Below are 24,173 nucleotides of genomic sequence, written 5' to 3' on the forward strand. Positions count from 1 at the left end.
GACACAGGGAAAAAGTAACTTCTCCAAGGTCACACAGCTATAACTTATAATGCTGAGATTTAAGTCTGGGCTTCAGTGTCCGTACTCTCAACTCTCACGTTATACTGCCTCAGTAGGAAAAAAAAATGAACTAAGATCTTCCTTAATGCTCACAACAAATATACAAGGTGGGTACTATTATTTGTCAGTCTTACAGGCAAAGAAGTGTAAACACAGGCTAAGGAACTGTCCAGGATCACAGAGCTAGTAAGTGGTTCAGGCAAGACTGGACTGGTATCCCTGAGTCTGATTCTTAACTAACCACAAGAAGAGAGAAGCTATTTTTATACATTTAGCCATGAGGAGTAGAATGACTTGTCTCCAAAGTGTGTGAAACTTTCATTGCTTAAGCCCCTGGGTTTTAGATTCAGTCACTCATGCCCTTTCTTAGACTTAACGCAGGTCTGGACTTTCTTTTCAAGCAGCTCCAACATTCCTAAACTCCACTAGGATGCTGAGAACCCAGGCACCCTTGACCAAATGCAGAGTTAGATGAGTCCCAGATAGCTCAATGGTGAATCCTCCTGCCAAGGCAGGAGACTCGAGGTCAATTCCTGGGTTGGGGAAAACCCCTTGCAGGAGGAAATGGCAGCCCACTCCAATATTCTTGCCTTGAAAATTCCACGGCCACAGGAGCCTGGCAGTCTACAGTCTGTGGGGTCACAAAGAGTCAGACACGACCAACCACCCATGCACCAGACATCCTACCTATCTCTTCCCTGAGGAATGCATAGCATGTTTGGAGCAGCTGCACTCTGAGTTTCTATCCCCTTTGAGGCCCAGCCTCAGGACGCTCCTGAGAAGGGAAAGCCAGTACCTCCAAGCCCTCCAGGCTCTTATTTGGGAAACACTTTTGCTTTCTGAAGGGGAACAAAAACAATCAAAGAGGAAGTACAGAGGATGTGTATGACTATGACCATGGAACAGCTTGGTTTGTGTCCATTTACGAAGCTCCTCTCTTTCTCCCCGCCCAGGAAAGGCCTATTTGGACGGTATAGTGAGTTCCAGGGATGCTGGGGAGCTGATCACGGGAAAAGATAAAAACAAAAGTTTGGAGCAACACTTTGCTAGGTTTGTGTCCGGAAGGCGAGGAGGAGAATTCCACACAGAAGTTATGGAGCCTCAGAGGCTGTGGCGGCACAGAACCACCCCTCAGAGTAAGAAGGTAAAGGACTCTCAGGGGGAGGCATGGGGAGGGACTTACACGTCTACATGAGGGCGCCCAACAGGCCCTCCGGGAGTCGCTGCATCCAGGCTCTATCCAAGGCTACCTGCCAGCAAGTTCTCTAACAGCTCCATAGTTTCTCTGTGGCTCTCAGATGCCGGATGCAGTTTCTCAGGATATGCACAGCACGCCATTTCTAAACATTTAAAAATCTGCTCATCTAGGCTGTGTTGACTACACCAAAGCCTTTGACTGTGTGGATCACAACAAACTGTGGAAAATTCTTAGAGATGGGCATACCAGATCGACTGACCTGCCTCTTCAGAAATCTGTATGCAGGGCAAGAAGCAACAGTTAGAACCGGACATGGAACAACAGACTGTTTCCAAATTGGGAAAGGAGTATGTCAAGGCTGTATATTGTCACCCTGCTTACTTAACTTATATGCATGAGTACATCATGCAAAATGCCGAGCTGGATGAAGCACAAGCTGGAATCAAGATTGCTGGGTGAAATACCAAGAACTTCAGATATGCAGATGACACCACCCTTATGGCAGAAGAATGAAAGAGCCTCTCTTAATGAAGGTGAAAGAGGAGAGTGGAAAAGTGGGCTTAAAGCTCAACATTCAGAAAACTAAGATCATGGCATCTGGTCCCGTCACTTCATAGCAAATAGACGGGGAAAAAATCAAAACAGTGAGAGACTTTATTTCTGGGGGCTCCAAAATCACTGCAGATGGTGACTGCAGCCATGAAATTAAAAGATGCTTGCTCCTTGGAAGAAAAGCTATGTCCAACCTAGACAGCATATTAAAAAGCAGAAACATTGCTTTGCCAACAAAGGTCCATCTAGTCAAAGTTATGGTTTTTCCAGTAGTCACGTATGGATGTGAGAGTTGGACTGTGAAGAAAGCTGAGTGCCGAAGAATTGATGCTTTTGAACTTTGGTGTTGGAGAAGACTCTTGAAAGTCCCTTGGACTGCAAGGAGATCCAACCAGTCCATCCTAAAGGAGATCAGTCCTGGATGTTCATTGGAAGGACTGATGTTGAAGCTGAAACTCCAATACTTTGGCCACCTGATGTGAAGAGCTGACTCATTTGAAAAGACCCTGATGCTGGGAAAGATTGAGGGCAGGAGAAGGGAACGACAGAGGATGAGATGGTTGCATGGCATCACTGACTTGATGGACATGAGTTTGAGTGAGCTCCAGGAGTTGGTGATGGACAGGGCAGCCTGCCATGCTGCATGCACCAAGGGGTCACAAAGAGTCGGACACAACTGAGAGACTGAACTGAGCTGAGGCTGTGTTTAAAACAGCTGAGTATGCTGTAAACGTGAAAATTTGTCTTGGGAGTCGACAGGCTTTTGAGTTCAGGGGTCCCAGACTGTTGTCTTCACAACAAGCCAGGAGCCAATATACGGGCGTCATCTTCGGCTTATTTATGCAGTATCTTCCCTGGTGGCTCAGAGGTTAAAGCGCCTGCCTCCAATGTGGGAGACCCGGGTTCGATCCCTGGGTCGGGAAGATTCCCTGGAGAAGGAAATGGCAACCCACTCCAGTATTCTTGCCTGGAGAATCCCATGGACGGAGAAGCCTAGTAGGTTACAGTCCACGGGGTCGCAAAGAGTCGGACACGACTGAGCAACCTCACTTCACTCAAGACCCAGTAGGAAGTACAGCCAAACACAGCCAGCACGCACGGCTCCAGCAGGCTCAGACTGACGGTGCACACCCGAATTCTGGATCCAGGGTTCTGACTGGAGGACCCAGTTTGAATGCTGGTCATCAACATGACTGATGACGGTTATTGCCTCGCCATCCCTTCATCAGCACAAAAACAGATACATCTTACACTCAGACAACAAATAATATACATACAGAAGGAACCGCAGGAGGATATTGTACCTACAATATCTACGAGGCAGTTTGAGTGGATGGGTGCGTGTCCACACCGGTGTGCTTGTTGTTGTCCAATATCACCAGCAGGCGGCTCTGTTACATTACACATCCGAGAGGGTCGGCCTTCCACCCTAAGGCCTGAAAAGAAAGTACATAAATTCCTTATATCTGGTCACAGCTCTAGCTAGCCCTTCCAAATCATGGACGTTTACAATAACGTGTGATATTAAGCCCATTCACTGTGAAATCCAACAGATTCCCCCAAGCCCTTCAGGAAATTCAATACATGTATTTAATTTTTGGAAAACGAAACAAAATCCATTTACTAGACCAGTCTACCTGCTCGTGGCTCCATAGGACACCAAATTAGTGAAATGACTACTCCACTACTCATTCTGTATCATTGGATGTATCATCCAACAGAAATGGTCCTCCCTATATAATATTGTTCACCATTTTTTAATTTGAAAGTATTCCAAGTCCAGATAAAGAGGTGAGCTCAGTCCAAGGGATTTCACTTTGGAGATTTGAAAGTGTTTGGGGTCTGTAGGATTGGGGTGAGGCGGGCACAGAACCATTCTTTCCTTATCTGTCTGTTCTGATAGCCTTAAATTCAGGTCCAGGTTCTGTTTCCAGGCCCTTTTAATTTCGCACCGCATTTTCTTCTGGGAAACTCTCATTGCCTACCATCAATTCAACATCAGTTTTTGTTCCCAAAGCTCTGACTCCAGAGTTCCAAGGCTGTTGCAGCTGCTTAGATGTAAAGCATTGGAAATTGCGCCCAGTCTCCTCTCTGCCCTAAACCACTTCCTCCTTAGCATTTTCTTATTTCTGTTAATAGTCCTCCATCTCCTCTATGCCTCAAAGCCATTATTTTTGATCCTTTTCTCCCCTCCACATCCTCCCAATTTGATCCTTCCCTAAATCCTTTCTATTCTGTAAAGTGCTTGTATGTCTTCAAACTGTTTCTTGAATCCTTTATACATACAAAGACTCTTGCACTATGTGAAGGCCTTGGACTTGGCGCCAGTTTACTCTTCATTCCTGTGGCAGCACTGAAGCAAAACTCATAGAGCAGTACATATCAATAAATTTAATTACCAAAAATCTTATTTTAACTTGAGTAGAAGAAACTGAAGTAGTTTGATGTTTTATTCTTCTTGTCACAATAAATGATTTCATGTGTCTTGAATGAGTCGGCCAAAGAGTTTGTTCAGGTTTTTCACAGCATCTTACAAAAAAAGCCTGAACAAATTCTTTGGCCAACCCAATATAACAAAGAGGAATTATGTGAGCTTTAAGGTTGTAGAGTAGAAATCAGGCCTCTTTATGTAAAGCCAGTGTGATTATTCTGCAGCCCAGCGCTAGTCAGGAATTTTCCTCCTTTCTTGGGCCTAGTAATCATCTGGGGAAGCTTGTTAATGAAATGCAGATTCCTCGGGTCCACACCCTGCTACACTGATTCAGTATATTTGAAATGAAGCTGAAGAATCTGCATTTTAAACAAAATAAAACAAAAATCTAAGTAGCATTCTAAAGAAAAAGTCATATAGAAGAAATTTTGAGTGCTTACTAAAGAAATAAAATATTATCCTTACACCATTAAATTGCTTTATAATAATACTTTAGTCACCTCAGTTGTGTCATTTGATTTCATAATTCTCTCCCAAGGGTTATTTCCTAAAACCTCTCTTAGGAGCTCATATCCTTGGCTTCTGAGCTTGCCAGGTGGCCCTAGGGGCAAAGAACCCGCCTGCCAATGCAAGAGACTACGAGACGAGGGTTCAGTCCTGGGTTGGGAAGATTCCCCTGGAGGAGGGCATGGCAACACACTCCAGTACTCTTGACAGGAGGATGCCATGGACAGAGAAGCCTGGTGGAGGGTCACAAAGAGTCAGATGCTGAAGCGATTTGGCACACACTCAAGGAGTCCTTGGAAGTTTTTGATAAGGCAAATGGTGTCATTAGACATGACCCCAGACGTGACACTCATGAGCAAATGTGGATAGATGGACATCGTGGTGTCTGGAGACTAACTTTTACAAGTTTCCTCTACTTTATTCTCACTCTGTCTCCTAGCTGAGCTTGTCAAATTTCTGGCAATCCCAAATCAAAAAAAATTATGTATGTTGGCCCCAAACCACCCACCTTCCTGGGGCCTTCAAGTGTCAGTGGTGAGCCAGCCACTCACATGGCGACTCGCCTGCCGCAAACCCAGCAAAGTCACAGCGCCCAGCAGAGTGCTTCCCAGATCACCAGACGGCAACCAGCACAGACTCCCTGAGGCTTGCTTCAGTTTTTGTTTTCAGCATTTCATAATATGTTGTTTATTGCCTCATTCTCTCCAGGAGAGGGTAAACTTCCTGAAAACAGAGTTTTGTCTATTTTGCTTATTGTGTTGGACAAGAAGGGTCTGGCATATAGAACTTGCTCAACAAGCATTTGGTCTGAGAGCCAGCAGAGGCGCATCATGGGAAATGTTTAGTGACCTTTTAACCAAATTTGGAGGTGCATATCTGATCAAGCATTATTTCAGGAGTTTTCCTAGAATGATTCTATATGGTCCAGGTGTCAGATCCAGAGGCAGTTTACCACATGAGAAAGACATGAAGGGGATGAGGAAGGGGCCTTCCACATCCACAATGAGATGATGTGGAATTAAATATCAACGAAATTGACTTAATATAGCAAATTGAGTGACATCCACAGGAAGTGCTGAGGTAAGAATATTGTGTAGTTTCAGACCTAGATGGATGTGTGATTAAGCAATTAGTTTTCTGGATCTTGGTAAATGGAATTTCCTGTGTTCTTTATAAAATATGAAACACAGTGTTCTGAATTTTGACTTATTTTGTTTCTTGATGAATAAGCTTGTCCCAGTTAGTCCTGCAGGCACAATGGTTATCAACCAGGAGTGTGGTTTACACTCTAGTCTTCCTTGCAAAACATTCAGCAAATATTTGGGTGATTACAAATCATATCTTTATTTACTGATCAGAGGTCACTGCTCCCTCACTCAAGGTAAAACATACACAGCAATCTCTGCTTGAAGAAGGGTAGGAACCATGTTACCTTTCAGGGGTGAAGCAAGGTCCTTCAAAATGTCAATAAGGAGTTAGCCTTTATACACAGTGTATTCTTTAAGGACTTAACTTTGAACAGGAAGGACTAAAGCGCAATCACAGTAAGGTAGTAAACTGAACTAAGTAGTTACAATTTAAAACAAAGATACAAGTCTTGCAAATGTTTATTTGCCCTCATTCAAAATAGGAGGTTAAAGTAAATGTGGGTATTAAGTAGGATAAGATGAATCATTTTGTTAATCTGATAGCATTTTTCTTACCTTCTCTTCTTCTTTGGGAATAGATCATTGTTTTTCTCCAAAGATAATTTATTGGACAAAATGATCAGAGTTTCTCAAACAGAAAAATGAAAATTAGTGGTGAAACTTCTTTCACAGGGCAAAGGACCTCAAATTGCAAATTTCATGAAGCTAGAAACAAACAAACCAACCAAGAATGCAGTCAGGGACCAAGTTGGCACATCAAAGGCTTAAACCTAACTTCTCCATTCCACTTTGTGTCAATCCAGGGCGGCCTCAGCACATTCCTTTATCTCCAGTCAGTATTACAAAGGGCTGATTCCATATATATGGAATTTAGAAAGATGGTAATGATAACCCTGTATGCGAGACAGCAAAAGAGACACAGATGTATAGAATGGACTTTTGGACTCTGTGGGAGAGGGAGAGGGTGGGATGATTTAGGAGAATGGCATTGAAACATGTATACTATCATGTAAGAAACGAATCGCCAGTCTATGTTCAATACAGGATACAGGGTGCTTGGGGCTGGTGCACGGGGATGATCCAGAGAGATGATATGAGGTGGGAGGTGGGAGGGGGGTTCAGGATTGGGAACTCATGTACACCCGTGGCGGATTCATGTCAATGTATGGCAAAACCAATACAATATTGTAAAGCAAAATGAAGTAAAAATAAAAATTAAAAAATTAAAATAAATAAATAAATAAATAGGGCTGATTCTTGGCCATTTGGAGCTCTTGATGTAATTCCAATTAGGATAATCCTTCTCTCTTAACCCACTCAGCGCTTAATTTCCTATATCCCAGCCATAGCACTTTGTGAACACCCCTGCCCTCAGCCATATGCTTCCATGGACACATCCAGTGAAACTTCCTTTGAAAAGTTAAGAAGCTCAAAACGCAGTCTGTGACTGCTACCTCACCCCCAGGGAGAACCCTGTATTACCTGTTTCACTTTGTTTTTCTGTCTTTAATTTACATAGTGAAACTAAAAGCATGTTGTTCACAATCAAGGAAAAATTTCATTTTCACTTTCCTTGGGCTATTTTTATAAACAAAGCAAACATTCTAAGAGATAACGTTTTTCCCTTGGTGGCATATTTTAACTATTAAGTTGGACTGATTTTCAACAGTGTCAACAAGTCATTTCTTTTTGCTATTTTGAGGAAATCCAATTCTGAAGAGTAAGGCTATAAATTTAGCTTAGATCTGGAAATGGTTTAATATTAGAAAAATAAACTTATCATTGTCAGCATTGATTTTGAGTTTCTTTGGACCATTCAACTGATGCATCTTCCCTTAAGCTACTGAGATTTCAATTCATCAAGTCCTATTGACTTGAACCATGTGGTCAGCATTGAAAAACTGCTTCCTTTTAACCTTGGACTGAAAATACAAATGCAATCGTAAGATAACTAAAATCCAGGTTTAAGAAAGACAGTAGAAGCCAATCTCGTTCCTAACCCAGAGAAGAAGACAGATAGGCAGATTAGGTAGACAGGTAAAAGAGATGCAAATACACATTCACACAATCACACAGACACAGGCATGCTGCTCCTCCGTCGGGTCCAACTCTTGCGACCCCGTGGACTGCAGCCCGCCCAGGTTCCTCTGTCCATGGGATTCTCCAGGCAGGAATACTGGAGTGGGTGGCCATTTTCTTCTCTAATACATATGCATACACACATTAATTTTTAAAATCCATAAACTCCAGCAAACCATTCTATCAATGAATAACTTTGAATCACATGAGAACATTTTATATCTGTATATCACCTTAGATTAAGAAGTGCTTTATTAATGGTACTGAAGAACCTATTTGCACGAGAGGAGTAGAGACACAGACATAGAGAATGGACCTGTGGGCACAGTGGGGGAAGGAGAAATTGAGAGAGTAGCAATGAAATATACACTTTTCCGTGTGTAAAATAGATGCTAGTGGGAAGTTGCTGTACAAGGCAGTAAGCTCAACCTGGCGCTCTGCTTGACCTAGACGGGTGGGTTGGTGGGGGGTGGGGGATAGGGGGGTGGCGAGGAAGCTCCAGAGGGAAGGGATGTATGTGTCCTTACGGTTGATTCATGTTGTTGTATGGCAGAAACCAACACAACATTGTAAAGCAATTATCCTCTAATTAAAATATTAAAAAATAAAATAAAAAAGAAGCGCTTCATGATTATATTTGCAGTCATGGTTAAGAGCACAGGTACTGGACCCATGGGTTTGGAACTCTGTGTGCCATAATGACCTTGTGTGTCATAATGACCTTGTGTGTATCACCACAACCTCCCAAAGACTCTCCTTCATTCATAAGACGCAGATAATCAGATCTACTTACAAGCCTGTTGTGAGGATTAAATGACAGAAAATACAAAACATCATCAACTAAACTGTAGTGTGACATCAAATACAGGGAAGATCCTCAAAATCAGTGGTTCTCTCTATTCTTCCTTCAGGCCTATAACGTGAGTCACAGGTTAGGACATCTTAACTTTAGCTTTACATAACCCAATTCAAATTCAACAAACAATTTGAAGCAGAGATGAACAAAAGAGAAAAGGGAACTCATAGAGTGAATGATCAATGTACATGAAGATCATTAGCAATAGATCTTCTGTTTTTAAATCAGAGCACAAATAAATGGATGATAGGTGATTTGGGAAATTATTAAATCAATAAGCAAGCCCACTGACCTCTGAATTAAATAAAATGATTATTTTGGCTTAAATATTGCCTATGCTATTTTCTCAGAAAGTCAACTGGGATACAGAAGAAATTTGATTTAAGAAATGTTCTTCTTTCCTGGAATTCATTAATCATTTATAATTTATCAGAGGGGAAAAAACGTATCCCAAACATGGAAGACAACAAGTAGTTAAAATTTAATAAAACCCAAGTGCCTGAATGCAAGGCCAGTGCAGGTCACTCAGTCACTGTTGGTCATTTTCCCTCAGAGAGCATCTTATCTGATAGGACTCTGATTTAGGACTTGAGATTCTGGTGAGAAAAAGAAAACAAGCCTTTTCTGTAAAACTGTGATAACACATGTTAGATCCTAAGGCAAGTCAGCCCCAAACCAGAATATACTACACTTCCAAAATTATATAAGAATTTCCAGTTTCCTCAATTTAAGTGTTTATTAACCTTGTATATATGAAGTTATATTATATATACTATATATATATATAGTTACTGTGAAGTTATAAATTGTTACCTTAAATTCAAGAAGTCGATATTTTATGGGCTTCAGCAAAAAGAACCTGAATGACAACATGCTTTGCCCAACATGCTTACTGGTAAGATGCTCAGCTTTTCATGAGGGCAAGTCGACGGGTCCTGATATCGTTTCATCTGTGATGAGTGGCCTTTCCACCTAAACTACTCTCTTATCTAGGACAGAAATGCTCTCTCCTCTTGGGATTTTAGAGAATAGCATTGAAACATGTATATTACCATATGTGAAACAGATTGCCAGTCCAGGTTCGATGCATGAGACAGGGTGCTCAGGGCTGGTGCACTGGGTTGACCCTGAGGGATGGGATGGGGAAGGAGGTGGGAGGGGTGTTCAGGATGGGGACATATATACACTCATGGCTGATTCATGTCAATGTATGGCAGAATCACTACAATATTGTAAAGTAATTAGCCTCCAATTTAAATAAATTAATTCAAATAAAAAATAAAAGAATCAGCCTGCAGTTCATTGCAGATAGCTTCCCAATTACACTAACACCATACTAATGCCATATACTGAATAATTTTTTTCTATCATCCCCTATGCAATGTCAACTTGATCATACTAAACACCAACATATATTTAGGCCTGTATCTGAAGAATATTTATCTATCTACCTACCATGGTTCAGTATTGCATTGTTTAAAAATTATGGATTAATAACATGCTTTAATGTTTGAGAGACAGATTGCCCTCGTTTTTTTCTTATTTAGAATTTTCCAAGATAATTTTTTTTTTCACTGCACTTAGAAACATCTTACCTAACTCTTCGGTAAAAAGGAAGAAAAGGAGAAAGAACAACAACAAAAAAAAGAATTTAGCCTTATTATAATATCAATACAGTTCTAAACTATCACAGAAATAATTGACAGTTTTATTAAGTCTCTTTATTTAGGCATAGAGCATGATTTTAATTTTCACGAGCTTTTATTTTATAACCTGATAGTATTGTGTGGAATTTTTAATAATATCAATCTTGTTTATTTCTTGTTAATTTCTCCTTAGATATTTTATCTAGTTGTATGTATATATGTGTGGTAGAAATTACATATATAAGTACATTTTTTCTTCCATTGTATATTTTCACTAGCTGTTCCTTTATAGAAGATGGCTATTGGTTTCTAATTAATAATTTTTATATATCCACCTTATCAATAGCTACTTCCTCATTGATTATTCATTTCCCTTTACCTAATTACCCTTGCCAAAGTCACTTACATTTAGAATTTGGAAGTTTTAAGTGTTATTAGAAATGCAAACTTTATTTAAAGGCTTACTTCCAGACCAATTCAATTTAGTGTTATCAAATCATTATGGGATGTTTAACATACTTATAGGGGCTTCCCTGTGGTTCAGATGGTAAAAAATTTGCCTGTAATGCAGGAGACTAGGGTTTGATCCCTGGTTCCAAAAGATCCCCTAGAGAATCCCCAGTATTCTTGCCTGGAGAATTCCATGAACAGAGGAGCCTGGAAGGCTATAATCCATGGAGTTCCAAAGAGTTGGACACAGCTGAGCAACTTAAGCATACATACATAATATTTTTATGGCTATTGCCATAAAATGGCTATTAGTATTTACAATCTAATGAGGTGGATGCAGCATGTATAGGTTGCTGAAATGCTATTAAAGAGGAGGAGCTGGCCTCCAGAGCTTGAGTTTTGTTTGGGGGAGTAGTAGTAACAGTAGTGGTCTCACAGTCACGTCCAGCTCCTTCTGATCCCATGGACTATAGCCTGCCAGCTTTCTTGGTTCATGGAATTCTCCAGGCAAGTATGCTGAAGTGGGTTGCCATGCTCTTCTCCAAGTTTGGGGGGAGTAGCAATGAATATACAGCCAGAGATGCAAGAGTGTGTGTGAAGGAATCCAGACTGAAGGAGCAGTGTATAAAAAAGGAGACATATCTGAGAGATGGGGCAATATGCACATTAAGGATGTTGTGTGATTCAGTCTGGCCAGACTAGAGAGTGCAGGAAACAAGAGAGAAAAAGTAGCAGTGGTAGGAAGGAATGTCTATTATGTTTACATTCACAGTGATGGGAGGTAGAAAGGTTTTCAAGCAGGTGAATATCATAATCAGAGCTACATTTACAGGAAGATGAATCTGTCTGCAGTGTGACAACAGATTTAGAGCAGGAGGCCATTGAAGAGGAAAGGAAATCAGTTAACAGCCAGTGTGCATAAGCAGTCTCAGTCAATTCAGTCACTCAGTTATGTCCGACTCTTTGTGGCCCCTTGGACCGCAGCACGCCAGGCTTCCCTGTCCATCACCAACTCCTGGAGCTTACTTAAACTCATGTCCATTGAGTCAGTGATGCCATCCAACCATCTCATCCTCTGTCGTCCCCTTCTCCTCCTGCCTTCAATCATTCCCAGCATCAGGGTCTTTTCCAATGAGTCAGTTCTTTGCATCAGGTGGCCAAAGTTTTGGAGCTTCAGCTTCAGCATCAGTCCTTCCAATGAGTACTAGGGACTGATTTTCTTGAGAACTGACTAGTTGGATCTCCTTGCAGTCCAAGGCACTCTCAAGAGTCTTCTCCAACACCACAGTTTAAAAGCATCAATTCTTTGGTGCTCAACTTTCTTTATAGTTCAACTCTCACATCCATACATGACTACTGAAAAAAAACAACTTTGACTAGATGGACTTTTGTCAGCAAAGTAATGTCTCTGTTTTTTTAATATGCTGTCTATAGGTTGGTCATAGCCTTTTTTTTTCCAACGAGCAAGCATCTTTTAATTTCATGGCTGCAGTCACCATCTGCAGTGATTCTGGAGCCCAAGAAAATAAGTCTCTCACTGTTTCCATTGTTTCCCATCTTTTTGCAGTCTAGACAAGAAATAAACTGGCCCTCTTAGGATATTGGCAATGGAAATAGAAAACAGCAATAAAACAGAAGTGGCAATGAGGAAGCAGTTTTATTAATAAGCTTCAACAACTGATGAGATGAATAAACGAGGAAGATGAAGATGACTGTGTGACTTTAATTGGCTGATGTTTGGTGATGTGATTGACAAAGACTGGTAAATCAGAGAGGGTAACTATTAAGGAGGAAAGAAAAGGCAACAAATCTGGTTTTAATGCATTCATTATGTTACAATAATTATTATTTACCGAGTAGGAACATTTATCTTTGTTTCAAGTCAAAACAATTATTTCTTTGTAAAGATTTAGGATTAGACATTGAAGTATTAGTATTTATCTCAATTTAGATGTATTTCTCCCACTAAATATATAATGAAAATTTGCAGTAAGCTCTCATTTCAGAGAATGAAATGAGGGATATTAAAAGGAGGGATAATGATAGTACATAATTATAAATTATTAATTGGAGATGATAATAAATATACTGTCCCAATACACAAGGAAACTTGAGGGTCAGAGTGAAAAGGACAGCTCCTGCCTAGTTTTTGCCCCCTTTCCTCCAGTTATGTTCCTAGTCAATATATGCAACATGGATTTTTCTATCCCCTGCCTCCTGTAGCCAGGCTTTGCTCTGAAGTAATTAGATGGAACCTTAGGAAAAACAAAATAGGCTCCTGACTTGTTTCCCATCTGCAGCAGGTATGGTGCTACACCAGCTGATACTTCTAGACAAAGGGAGGGGCTGAGCTTAAAAGTTCACTGCACTGTTGGTGAGAATGTAAATGTATGCCACTCCTGAGCACATATTTGGAGAAAACCACGATATGAAAAGATACATGCACCCCTTTGTTCACAGCTGCGCTATTTATAATAGCCAAGACACGAAAATAACCACACTGTCCACCAGCAGGTGAGTGGATAAAGAAGATGTGGCATACGCACCCAACAGCATACTACTCAGCCATGGAAAAGGAAATGATGTCTACAGACTGTCGTACTACGTGAAGTAAGCTCGAAAGACACACATGCTGTCACTTGTGCGCAGAATCTAAAAAATGACACAAATGCACTTATCCACAAAACAAAAATCGTGTCACAAACAGAAAACAAATTTATGGTTTCTAAAGGGGACAGAGGAGGGAGAGAAGTCGATTAGGAGTTTGGGACTAATATATACACACTACTATTTATAAAACAGATAATCAACAAAGGTTCATAGTACAGGACAGGGAGCTATATTCAGTATCTTATATCAACCTATCATGGAAAAGAATCTGAACATGCATACATACATATAGACACACTTTTGAATTATTTTTAAATTATATATATATATATAAAACTGAATCACTTTGCTGTACTCCTGAAACTAACACAACATTGTAAATTATACTTCAAAAAAAAAAAAAAATGGGTTTCCCTGGTGATCGGTGGTAAAGAATCCACCTGCCAGTGCAGGAGACATAGATTCTATTCTTGGTCAGGAAGATCCCACATGCTTCGGAGCAACTAAGCCTGTGCTCCACAACCACTGAGCCTGTGCTCTAGAGCCTGGGGACTGCAACTACCACGCCCAGCCACTGAAACTACTGAAGCCTTTGTGCCCTAGAGCCCGTGCTCCACAAGAGAAGCCACCCAGATGAGAAGCCACCCAGATGAGAAGCCCATGCACTGCAACTCAAGAGTAGCCCCCGCTCCCTGCAGCTGCAGAAAAGACCCAGAGCAGCCAGTGAATAAATAAACATTTTTAAATGGTTAACAAAATAAAATAAATGAAGGGGGCATGTGTCCTCAGGCAACCATCTGGAAAAAAAAAAAAAAGCCCACTGCAAACTGACAGTCTATGAAAATAATCAACAGCTGAATAAAGGGTGTCAAAAGATGCAGACTTCAAGCTTTAAAGTAAGTAAGTCCTGGGGATGTAATGTGCAGCATGGTGATTATGGTTAAGAGTACTGTATTACATATTTGAAAATTGCTAAGAGGGTAGGTCTTAAAAGTTCTCATTACAAGAAAAAAAAGTTTTGTGCAAATATGTGTGCTGACCAATGCTAACTATATTGTGATGATCATTTTGTAATATATAGAAATATCAAATTATTATTTTGTACAGTTGAAACTAATATAATGTTATATATTCATCATATTTCAATTTTTGAAAAAGGAAAATGGCCAAAGCAGTGGGTCAGGGATTCATTCCTGATAATAGTGACATATTGAGACCTGGTGGAAGGCAAAGTTTCCACCTGCCATTGGCACAGGTTAAAAATACTGGTGTTCCCTCATCCCCCCGTCTCAGAATTGACTTGCGGTAATGCGGGCTATTTGGGTTATGGTACCAGGCTGCAACTGAAGGCAGGGGCAGTTTGTCCTGGCCGAGGTCAGCGGTGTGTGTGTTTGCTCTATCAGTCCTGGAAGTGGTTGCATCACGCCGCCTCCCGGGCCCTCTCCCTCCTCCTAGCGACGGTCAATGCTTCACTAGCCTTTGCAGAGAGTTGGCTTCCCAGGACGAGCATTGAGCTGGGCCAGCAAGGAGGAGCTTAGCCCCGTGTGCAGAATCTAGAAACCTGACTGAACATTGGTCCGGGGCCAAGATGAGGAAGAGACGGGAAAGACGTTCCGCCCTTCTGGTAAGAAGGCCCCGTGATCGGCTTCAGCCACTGGCGGTCCTACCGTCCTTGGAGCTTAAATAAAGGGACAACTGAAGCCACGAGAGTCACAGTTCTGACCTTCCAGGCTCGGAGCCCCGGGCCCGCCGGACACCATGAGTTGGTCCTCGCACCCTACGAGTGTAATCTTCTACATTCTTTCATTGCTTTCTTCAGCATGCCTGGCAGTAAGTGTGCTGTTTACAAAACACTTATGTTTTACATGGAAAGCTTGAAAATAAGAAAATATCTGCTAAGCAAGTGACATTTCTCTGTTTTCCTCCTCTAGTACGTTGCTACCCGAGACAATTGCTGCATCTTAGATGAAAGATTTGTAAGTTGCTTTTATGTTTCTCTCTGTGTTTGAACTGGACTTGGGCAGAGGAATTTTTATTCCTTATAAGAGATTCTTTAGCAAATATCATTTGACAGTTTAGACTTTTTAAAAACACAGTCTAGGTTTTACCTATTTTTATTTATCAGGATTTTTAATCACACTATTGTTGTATTTTCAGGGTAGTTATTGCCCAACTACCTGTGGAATTGCAGAATTCCTGTCTAATTACCAAACCAGTGTAGACAAGGATCTACGAAATTTGGAAGGCATCTTCTATCAGGTTGAGAACAAAACATCAGAAGCCACAGAGCTGGTCAAAGCAATCAAGATCAGCTATAACCCTGATGAACCGTCAAAGCCAAGTGAGACTCTAACTGCCACTGACTGAGAGAGTCATCTATGAAGTGCTTTTGCTGTTATTTTAGTGGTTCTGTTTGCTTATGTATTTTTATATCTCTGATCCCATATTACAGGTAACATAGAGGGTGCTACCAAGAATTACAAGAGAATGATGGAAGAAATTATGAAATATGAAACACTGATATCAAACCATGAATCAACAATTCGGTAAGCATTTTTTTGTTTTAGTTTGCTTTCCAAGACTGAGCTGGGGTTTATTCAGTATGCCAAGCTTTGGTAGAAGTAATCTTTTTATCTTTTTCTAGCTGTAGTATCTAATTGGTGTGATGCCTGACCATCTTGAAAGGGATAGAAGTAGGCAATATGAGTTGTATTGGATTGTGATCACTTTTTAATAATCATGTGGGAGAAAGATGCTTTAGACATCTTCAAACGCCTTGTGACCGTATTTACCAAACTGTTTGTCCTCACTCCAATTTGTCTTACAACATAAATTCAAACTGATGGGCATTTGAGTGTTGAAAATAAAATTCTTTTTATAAAAATGTCAACAAATGGGTGGTGAGGAATTTGTGAGCAGAGGCATAGGAATGATCTTGGTAAATCATATTGAAAGGTAGAGCAGAAAAAAAAACCTGCCTTAAGAGACAAGTTTGTGTGACAAACATTGTAGAACTGCCTGTTGCATGGAACCTGCAATCATGTGTTGTCCTCCCTTCTCTTGAAAGTAAAATGTCTCTGTTAACAACTTCCCAGGCACTTGTAGACTTCCTGAACACTGAGTCTCAGACACAATTTTAGTTTCTTCCTCAATTTTTATCCTAAATTATTCTAAAAGTAGCAGAAGAAATTGAGATAAATGGTGGCTGAGGAGAAGTGGCCCAGAAGGGATTTATCGCCTTTTTGGTATCAGAGGGATACTATTATTATTATTATTGTCATTATTATTGGAAATATGATTTGCATTATTATTGCCCGTCGTTAAGACTGAAGGAGACTATAGTGCAGAAAATGTCCAAAGTGCAGTAGAGAAAAAAGTGGTCAAATAGTTTGTCTATCCAGAACCTCAGAGACAAGAGTCTATGTGCATAATAGTTCTCTGTCATTTCAGAATATGGACAAGTAGTCCTGTGAGGAACTGCAAAAGCAGGATTTCTCACTTTCCCCAGCTTTTTTCTGAAGCTGTGTAAACAGAAACATTAAGAAGGGGGAAATATCTGTTGTTTTCTTTTATGTAAGATAATACCCCAGATACTTTTCACATGTAAGTTATAGACTGAAGTCCATAAATAGATCTTCAGTTAAATCCACAAGGGAAAAGAAACAGTGCTTCAGCATGTGTGAATTTCTAAACAGAGCTTTTCCTTCCCTAAGAATATTGTCCTAAGAATCATCACCATGTTGTCTTTATCAGGCTCATCACTTGTGTACTTTATTATCTGTTGCCTTTTATGCAGAAATGAAAATCAGAATGATCACTTACAGTGATATGGTTTATTGGCAAGGACTTGGTTATTTTCTTTTCCAAAAAGCCTAGAATTTTAATTCACCTCAACTTATTAATATCATTTTAAACTTTTTCCAAGAATGGAGTAATTTGTCAGGAAATAATTCTTGAGAAAATAAGGTGGTATTTCTAAAAGAATATACAACATTATTCATCTGAAAAGAATAATCTGTTATCTATTTTGCTTGTAGATTTTTGCAAGAAATATATAACTCAAACAATCAAAAAATCATTAACCTAAAACAGAAAGTGGGCCAGCTTGAAGAAAAGTGTCAAGAGCCTTGTCAAGATACAGTGAAAATACATGACGTAACTGGGAGAGGTAAGTGAAAGGTTTATATTGAGATTAAGTTCATCAGAGCAGATATAAAAAGTAAAGGAGATTATATATATTAGAATGTATGCAATACATTGGACAGTGTCTAGCCGTTAAATATAAACAGTCTAATTGCTTAGACTTTTCTTGAGTAGCTGAAAATTTACTTTGAAAGGAATAATGATTGAGAAATAAGAAAATACTTCTCAGGATATGAATAGTTTCTGACATGTTAAAATTTTCAAGGCTGACACAATCTTACCTGGATTTCAAACCACCATAAAAATTTCTTCTTTTACAGATTGCCAAGATGTTGCCAATAAGGGGGCCAAAGAGAGTGGACTTTACTTTATCAGACCTCTGAAAGCTAAGCAGCAGTTCTTAGTCTACTGTGAAATTGATGGGTCTGGAAATGGATGGACTGTGTTTCAGAAGGTATTTTTCCCTCCCCCTGTGTATTTAATAGACACCTAATTGTTCTGCCATATGCCAGATACTTTTCCAAGCAACGTGTAGGCATTAATTCGGTGACACTCACAACTTTCCGTTGTGGTAGTTTTGGCCTGCTTATTCCTGTTTACAGAGAAGGAAACTTGGCACAAGAGGCTAAATAACTCGCCCAAGGTTACATGACTAATAAGTAACAGAGTCAGGATATAGTCTGATTTCACTCTGTACTGAGATAGGTTCTCTACTATGCTGGCCCTGCTGTAGGAGATTCACGATGGCACGTGATCACAATCTCATAGTGACAGAGGGACCTCCCGATATTTACATCAAGACCTAGGGCTGCCCATCGCAAGAAGATGGTGTCCCCCAGGGGGTGCAGTCAGGCTGTTCCATGACCAGGCCCCTCTGTAGCCTTTGCCAGCCCCAGGCATCACTGCAAATCCTCTTGCATTCTGTTTACCTTTGACCATTGTTACAGCTAAGGCTGCAGGGGGCACTCAGAGCAAGCGAGTGATGGGAGCTTAGCTGGTAGACACAGGTTGAGCAATCGGCTGATCTTTTCAACCATCAGTACAAGAATCAGCAACGTCAAGCTGATGTTCTGAAGTCCTCTAGGAGTCTTTTAAAAACTACTACTAGATTATAATTTATCATGTGCCAGGCCCTCTTCTAGGGTACTTTTACATTCTCTGGTGTAATCCCTGAAACTACCCTGAGAAGTAAGCATCATTATTCCTATTTAAGAGACAGGTGAGCAAGCTTAGGCAGCTAGCCCAGGGTCACTTGTAAATGATGAAATCATAGCCTCCATATCTTGGACGAAATGGCTCTAATGTTTTCCTTATGTGCACTGATAATACATTCTCTCCTCTTGCCTGTGCAATTGCGTAATTAGAGGCTTGATGGCAGTGTGGATTTCAAGAAAAACTGGATTCAATATAAAGAAGGGTTTGGACATCTGTCTCCTACTGGAAACACAGAATTTTGGCTGGGAAATGAGAAGATCCATTTGATAAGCACACAGTCTACCATCCCTTATGTATTAAGAATACAGTTGGAGGACTGGAATGGCAGAACCAGGTACTATCAAGAGGACTTCTAACTTTTGTTGTAGAGATACCCTGGAGTAGGCACTTTCTAGCTCTCAGCAGAATAATGGGGAAAACAGTCTGGCAGATGTGAAGAGCACATTCAACTATGTTCCCCAGAAGTCAGTTTGGCTCTTGGGCAGTCCAGGGCGCTAGGTCTCATTCAGGCAGGATCTGAGTGTTCTGGTGTAATCCACTTACCCTGGAATCATACAAAACACTAGCTAATATTTCCTGAGCATTTATGTACCATAAATTGCACATGAAATGATAACTTAAATCCAGATTGCTCATGAGGCAGGAATTATCATTAATTCCATTTTACGGATTAACTTTTCCAAGGTTGCATCCATTGGATTTAAACTCAGGTAGTTCACCTCTTATAACCCACCTTCTTAAGCTGCTATCCTGGATGGAAAGTAATCTAGCTTTTTAAGATTTCCCAGTGTTTAATGACTTGGAATCAAATCCAGTCAATCAAATCCAGGAGCTACCTTACAATGAAATCAGCTGACACCTTTGGTGAGCTAGAGTTCCCTCTATGCACAGAGCTGTCTGGGCACTTTAAGTGTTGTGTACCTCATTAAAATTGAAAACAATATCCAACCCTCTTGTTATGTCTATGACATGATGAAACATAGTCCGTGCCCAAATGTATATTTTTACTTTTAAAATTTTTAACCAGAATGTATAACACCATAATAGTCAGTAGACCTTCGCCTATGAGAACATCCCCCATTTCCTAAGTCCTGGAGATCATGGAAGCTCAATATTTTCTGGAAATCTCTGTTTATGCACCAAGGCCCATTCTTCCCTGCCCTCCATAGAATTCTGGCTTTCATATACAATGATTTTCCAGGGGAGGATCTCTCTCTGACCCTACAGTTCATGTTTTGTGGGCTGCACAGGAATCACTCCTTTTATGTGATGCTCAAGGAAATTCTCCTTGCCACTCCCACATTTCCTTCAGAAAGAAAAAACCCTCTAGATGGTAGGAGTGGCTAGTGGAACTATAGCTCCTTTCAGCTTGCTGCATTAATTAATGGCCACTCACTTTCAGATAATTAATGTGGTTTATGAGAACTGTGTGTACATGCTACATACTGAGATAAAAGTGGAAAATGTGAAATTAGGTTCATCCATATATCTGGGTTAGATATTAGGATACTATAGGCAAAAAGCATTCAGGATAGCTGAGGTTTTTAGTTTTCCCTTGGATGTCCTGAAAGCTTCTAGACCCATCCTGGGTGGTGCTGATGACCTTGAGACTGTTTCCCACACCTGTTATCCCATGCCAGACTTGTGAAAAATTTTGTTCAGTGACCACAGTTCAGACTTATGAAGCAAAGTTTAAAATTCCTAACAATTGTCCTATGAAAGAAGGAACTTCTGAGATGACTTATAAGGCTCAGGGTCTAAGATCTCTATTCCCATCTTTGTAGCACTGCAGATTATGCTTCATTCAAGGTGACGGGTGAAAATGACAAATACCGCCTGACATATGCTTACTTCATTGGTGGAGATGCTGGAGATGCCTTTGATGGCTATGATTTTGGCGATGATTCTAGTGACAAGTTTTTCACATCCCATAATGGCATGCAGTTCAGTACTTGGGACAATGACAATGATAAGTTTGATGGCAACTGTGCTGAACAGGATGGATCTGGTTGGTGGATGAACAAATGTCACGCTGGCCACCTCAATGGAGTTTATTATCAAGGTATGGCTTTCTTTCTTAATACATGAATTTGTGTGTGATCTATATTTTTAAAAAATTAAATATAAGTAAGAAATAATTAGTAAAGATATTGGGAGCTTGCTATATAGTTCTTTATTTTAAGCCAGAACTGGATAATTCCAGCTTATACGTGAAACTGGTCCCTCTATAGGAAATCCACCTGCTGCAAACCATGCAGTGATATTGATGATGCTTCCATCCAGGCTGACACTTTGGGTTATGGTGTCTCCTCTAGTCTTACCCTATATATTATCTGGATGGACTAACATTGCGATGTCTATGCTGTTAACACAGTAGCCTGGCTCAGCTTCCCATGAGCTGTGTGTCAGATAGAATCAGTGAGCAGTGTCTAGAGGAATTAAGTAAAGGGCAGGGATATATTGGCAAGTCTACAGGTCCATGAAAGTTGGAGAAGAATCCAGCCTGAGGAGTGTAGATACTTATTTTAGCACGAGGGAGGGCAAGCTATAGTTTGCCCTAAGGATGGAGTAGTTCTGAGCACTGGTTTTACTTACTGGCAAACTATTGGAATACCCCAACAGGTATGCATGGGGAAGTCCTCACCCATTAAAATGAGCAATCTTACCTTCTTAGGGCACTGTCCTAGCCAAGAGGTGACTTGGAGTCCTCTTAAAACTACATACATTTGCCTTTCGGTTTTCACAATAAGTTTTTGAAACCTAACTTATCTTTGCACCAACAAACCATGTAATTAGAAAAAAATTCTCAAGGAAGGTGCCCAGGCAAGAATACTGGAGTGGGTTGCCATGCCCTCCTCTAGGGGATCTTCCTGATGCAGAGATCAAACCCAAATCTCTTCCGTCTTCTGCATTGGCAGGCGGGATCTTTACCACTGTGTCACCTGGGAAGCCCAATATTTTCCAGTACAATTGTGATTTCAGATGACCTGTACCCAACCGATGAGGAATTATGACTGCCATTCTAACCTGTTTTCAGGAAGAGGGTCCATAATAGCAGAGCCTAGCATGACTTAGCTTAGGGAGAGAGACCAACTAGGGAAATGCGGGGCTCTAGCCCTGTTAGCAGTGGATACATTTGAATTAAGAGTGTGGCCAGAAAACACAATACAGACGTATGGTTTGTCTAATAAATAAGTTTATGTCAATTGTAAATCTAGAATTTGAGTCTCTACAGATATTTTCAGTTAGTAGATAGCACTATAAATCTGATGTAAATGACAGTGGCCTTCATAATAGACAGCTCTTTATGGACTGTCTGAGGGGAGGAGATTCCAGAGTGGTGATACGCAGATCTGTGGTTTGTTTCAGGTGGCACTTACTCAAAATCATCTACTCCTAATGGTTATGATAATGGCATTATTTGGGCCACTTGGAAATCCAGGTGGTATTCCATGAAGAAAACCACCATGAAGATAATCCCATTCAACAGACTTGCCATTGATGGACAGCAGCACCATCTGGGGGGAGCCAAAAAGGTCGGAGTGGAACATCACGTTGAAATAGAATACGACTAAGCCATTTTGCCTTGAGCTGTTCATTCTGTTAACCCACAAAGTTGCAGAAACTTTCCTGAACTTTCCTCCTCGTTTTCTCTTACCATATTTATTAATTTTAAGTCTTTCTTTAAGGATATTTAGCCCTGAATGGCAATTAAAACTCACTTTGAACTGTATTTCCAAGTTACTAAACACAGAGTTATTATAAATTTGTCTATTTGATGAGATAATATTTTAGCTTATTTCCTAAATATATAATAAATTCATTGTGATATTGTACATTTTAAAGATCACACATAATTGTGTCTTTGTGATTTTTAAAATTATTTTAAAAATAGTTTAGTATCTACTAATATAACAGGAGCAGAGTTTAGGAATTCAAATGCCTAAGTATTTCATTACCTCTAAATCATTCCTATTTAATTATTCTTTTTTAATGGAGATATTATATCTTTTTAATGTATTTTTTGTTTTGATCATAGGCTGGAGACGTATAAAAGACCATTTCAAAAGTGATTTACTTTTTTAAAGAACTTTATCTGAAAAGAAAAAGATAATATTTTTCCTATGGGACAATGGACTTGCAAAGCCTCACTTCATTTTAAGAGTAAAAAGAACCTATGTTGAAAACTCCACTAACAGTTTTATGCCGGTGATAATTTATCTACATACCATTTCAATAAATATTTTGTTTCCTAAGACTAGATATGTGGTACCTTTTATTGACCATTAAAAACCATCACTTTCCTTCAATTTAATACAGTTAGGCAATCATCAGTAGTTGCTTAGTCCTCACTTTTTGCTAAACATTACCTGACTCTTGGGGAGTTACAAAGGCAATAGAAATCATGGCTTTTGCCCTGCAGGGCTTATAAGACAAATACAGAAATATACAGAATCCCAAATGACAAAGCTTGATATAAAAACATAAACACAAGTCACAATCACACAACAATGGTTGATGGTACCTGAAGTGCAGCTGGAGACAAGGCTGTCTGGGGATTCTCTCAGCAAAGCCCTTGAGCTCCAGGCTCCTGTGGCCAAATGTGGGCCCTTAGAGAGAACTGCAATTCAGAGCGCATAGCTCCAGGGAGCAATCTGCCCAGCCCCTCACTGCTGGACAAGTTAAGTGGGATGAAGCCATTATTGCAATAACCGGAGATCAAGAATCTCCAGTCTCTGTAAGGAACAGCTGCGTCTCATAAGCTGGTATAAGGCTGACTGTAAAAAGTGACTCCTTTCAGGCAGGGGAAGATCTGCTGGTTCTGAAGTCCTGAGGATTGACTTTGGATTCCCTTCCCTTTCACAATTTCTTTCCTAATTCTCTCACTTCTTTGTTTTCATGAATCTTGATTTTAAAAGCATCCTATCGAAGAGATAAACAGTAAGTCAACTTATAGGTATACAATCAAATACTTGTGAGACTTTGGGGAAAGAGTAACAAGATTGATTGTCTGTAGCACTCATTCATGTATGCATGAAGCATTCTTTCAACTATTTATCGAGTGCCTTCATTGTGCCAGCCCCTGTGCTGGCCATAGTAGCACCCTCCTTTCTCCCAGTACTGTTCTGTTCCATTTAGTTCTCAAGTTCCAGAAACCAGGAGTAAGTCTTCCTTATTCCTCCCTCCCTACATCATCAAGTCTGTCAAATCTACCTCCTGAATATTCACTATAGTCATTTCCTTCTCTATACTCACTGCCAGCATTCTAGTTGGGAAA

The 24,173-nt window shown here is 40.3% G+C and overlaps 1 protein-coding gene across 1 annotated transcript; it reads left to right on the top strand.

The window, feature by feature from the left end:
• The first annotated feature begins 15,295 nt into the window (after window positions 1-15,295).
• On the top strand, window positions 15,296-22,470 carry FGG (fibrinogen gamma chain). The gene is made up of 9 exons (XM_052655026.1): window positions 15,296-15,367; window positions 15,469-15,513; window positions 15,695-15,878; window positions 15,990-16,083; window positions 17,575-17,705; window positions 18,001-18,134; window positions 19,045-19,229; window positions 20,680-20,957; window positions 22,265-22,470. The coding sequence occupies exons 1-9, from the start codon at window positions 15,296-15,298 to the stop codon at window positions 22,468-22,470; spliced, it is 1,329 nt and encodes a 442-aa protein (XP_052510986.1).
• The last annotated feature ends 1,703 nt before the right edge of the window (window positions 22,471-24,173 follow it).

The sequence above is a fragment of the Budorcas taxicolor genome, chromosome 17, assembly GCF_023091745.1.
Source record: "Budorcas taxicolor isolate Tak-1 chromosome 17, Takin1.1, whole genome shotgun sequence".
Classification (NCBI taxonomy): Eukaryota; Metazoa; Chordata; class Mammalia; order Artiodactyla; family Bovidae; genus Budorcas; species Budorcas taxicolor.

Excerpts from the sequence above, each read along its gene's own strand:
- FGG (XM_052655026.1), top strand. The coding sequence starts at position 15,296 with ATGAGTTGGTCCTCGCACCCTACGAGTGTAATCTTCTACATTCTTTCA. Across the intron at positions 15,368-15,468 it reads TTTCTTCAGCATGCCTGGCA|TACGTTGCTACCCGAGACAA; the intron begins GTAAGTGTGCTG and ends TTCCTCCTCTAG. Across the intron at positions 18,135-19,044 it reads GATGGACTGTGTTTCAGAAG|AGGCTTGATGGCAGTGTGGA; the intron begins GTATTTTTCCCT and ends TTGCGTAATTAG.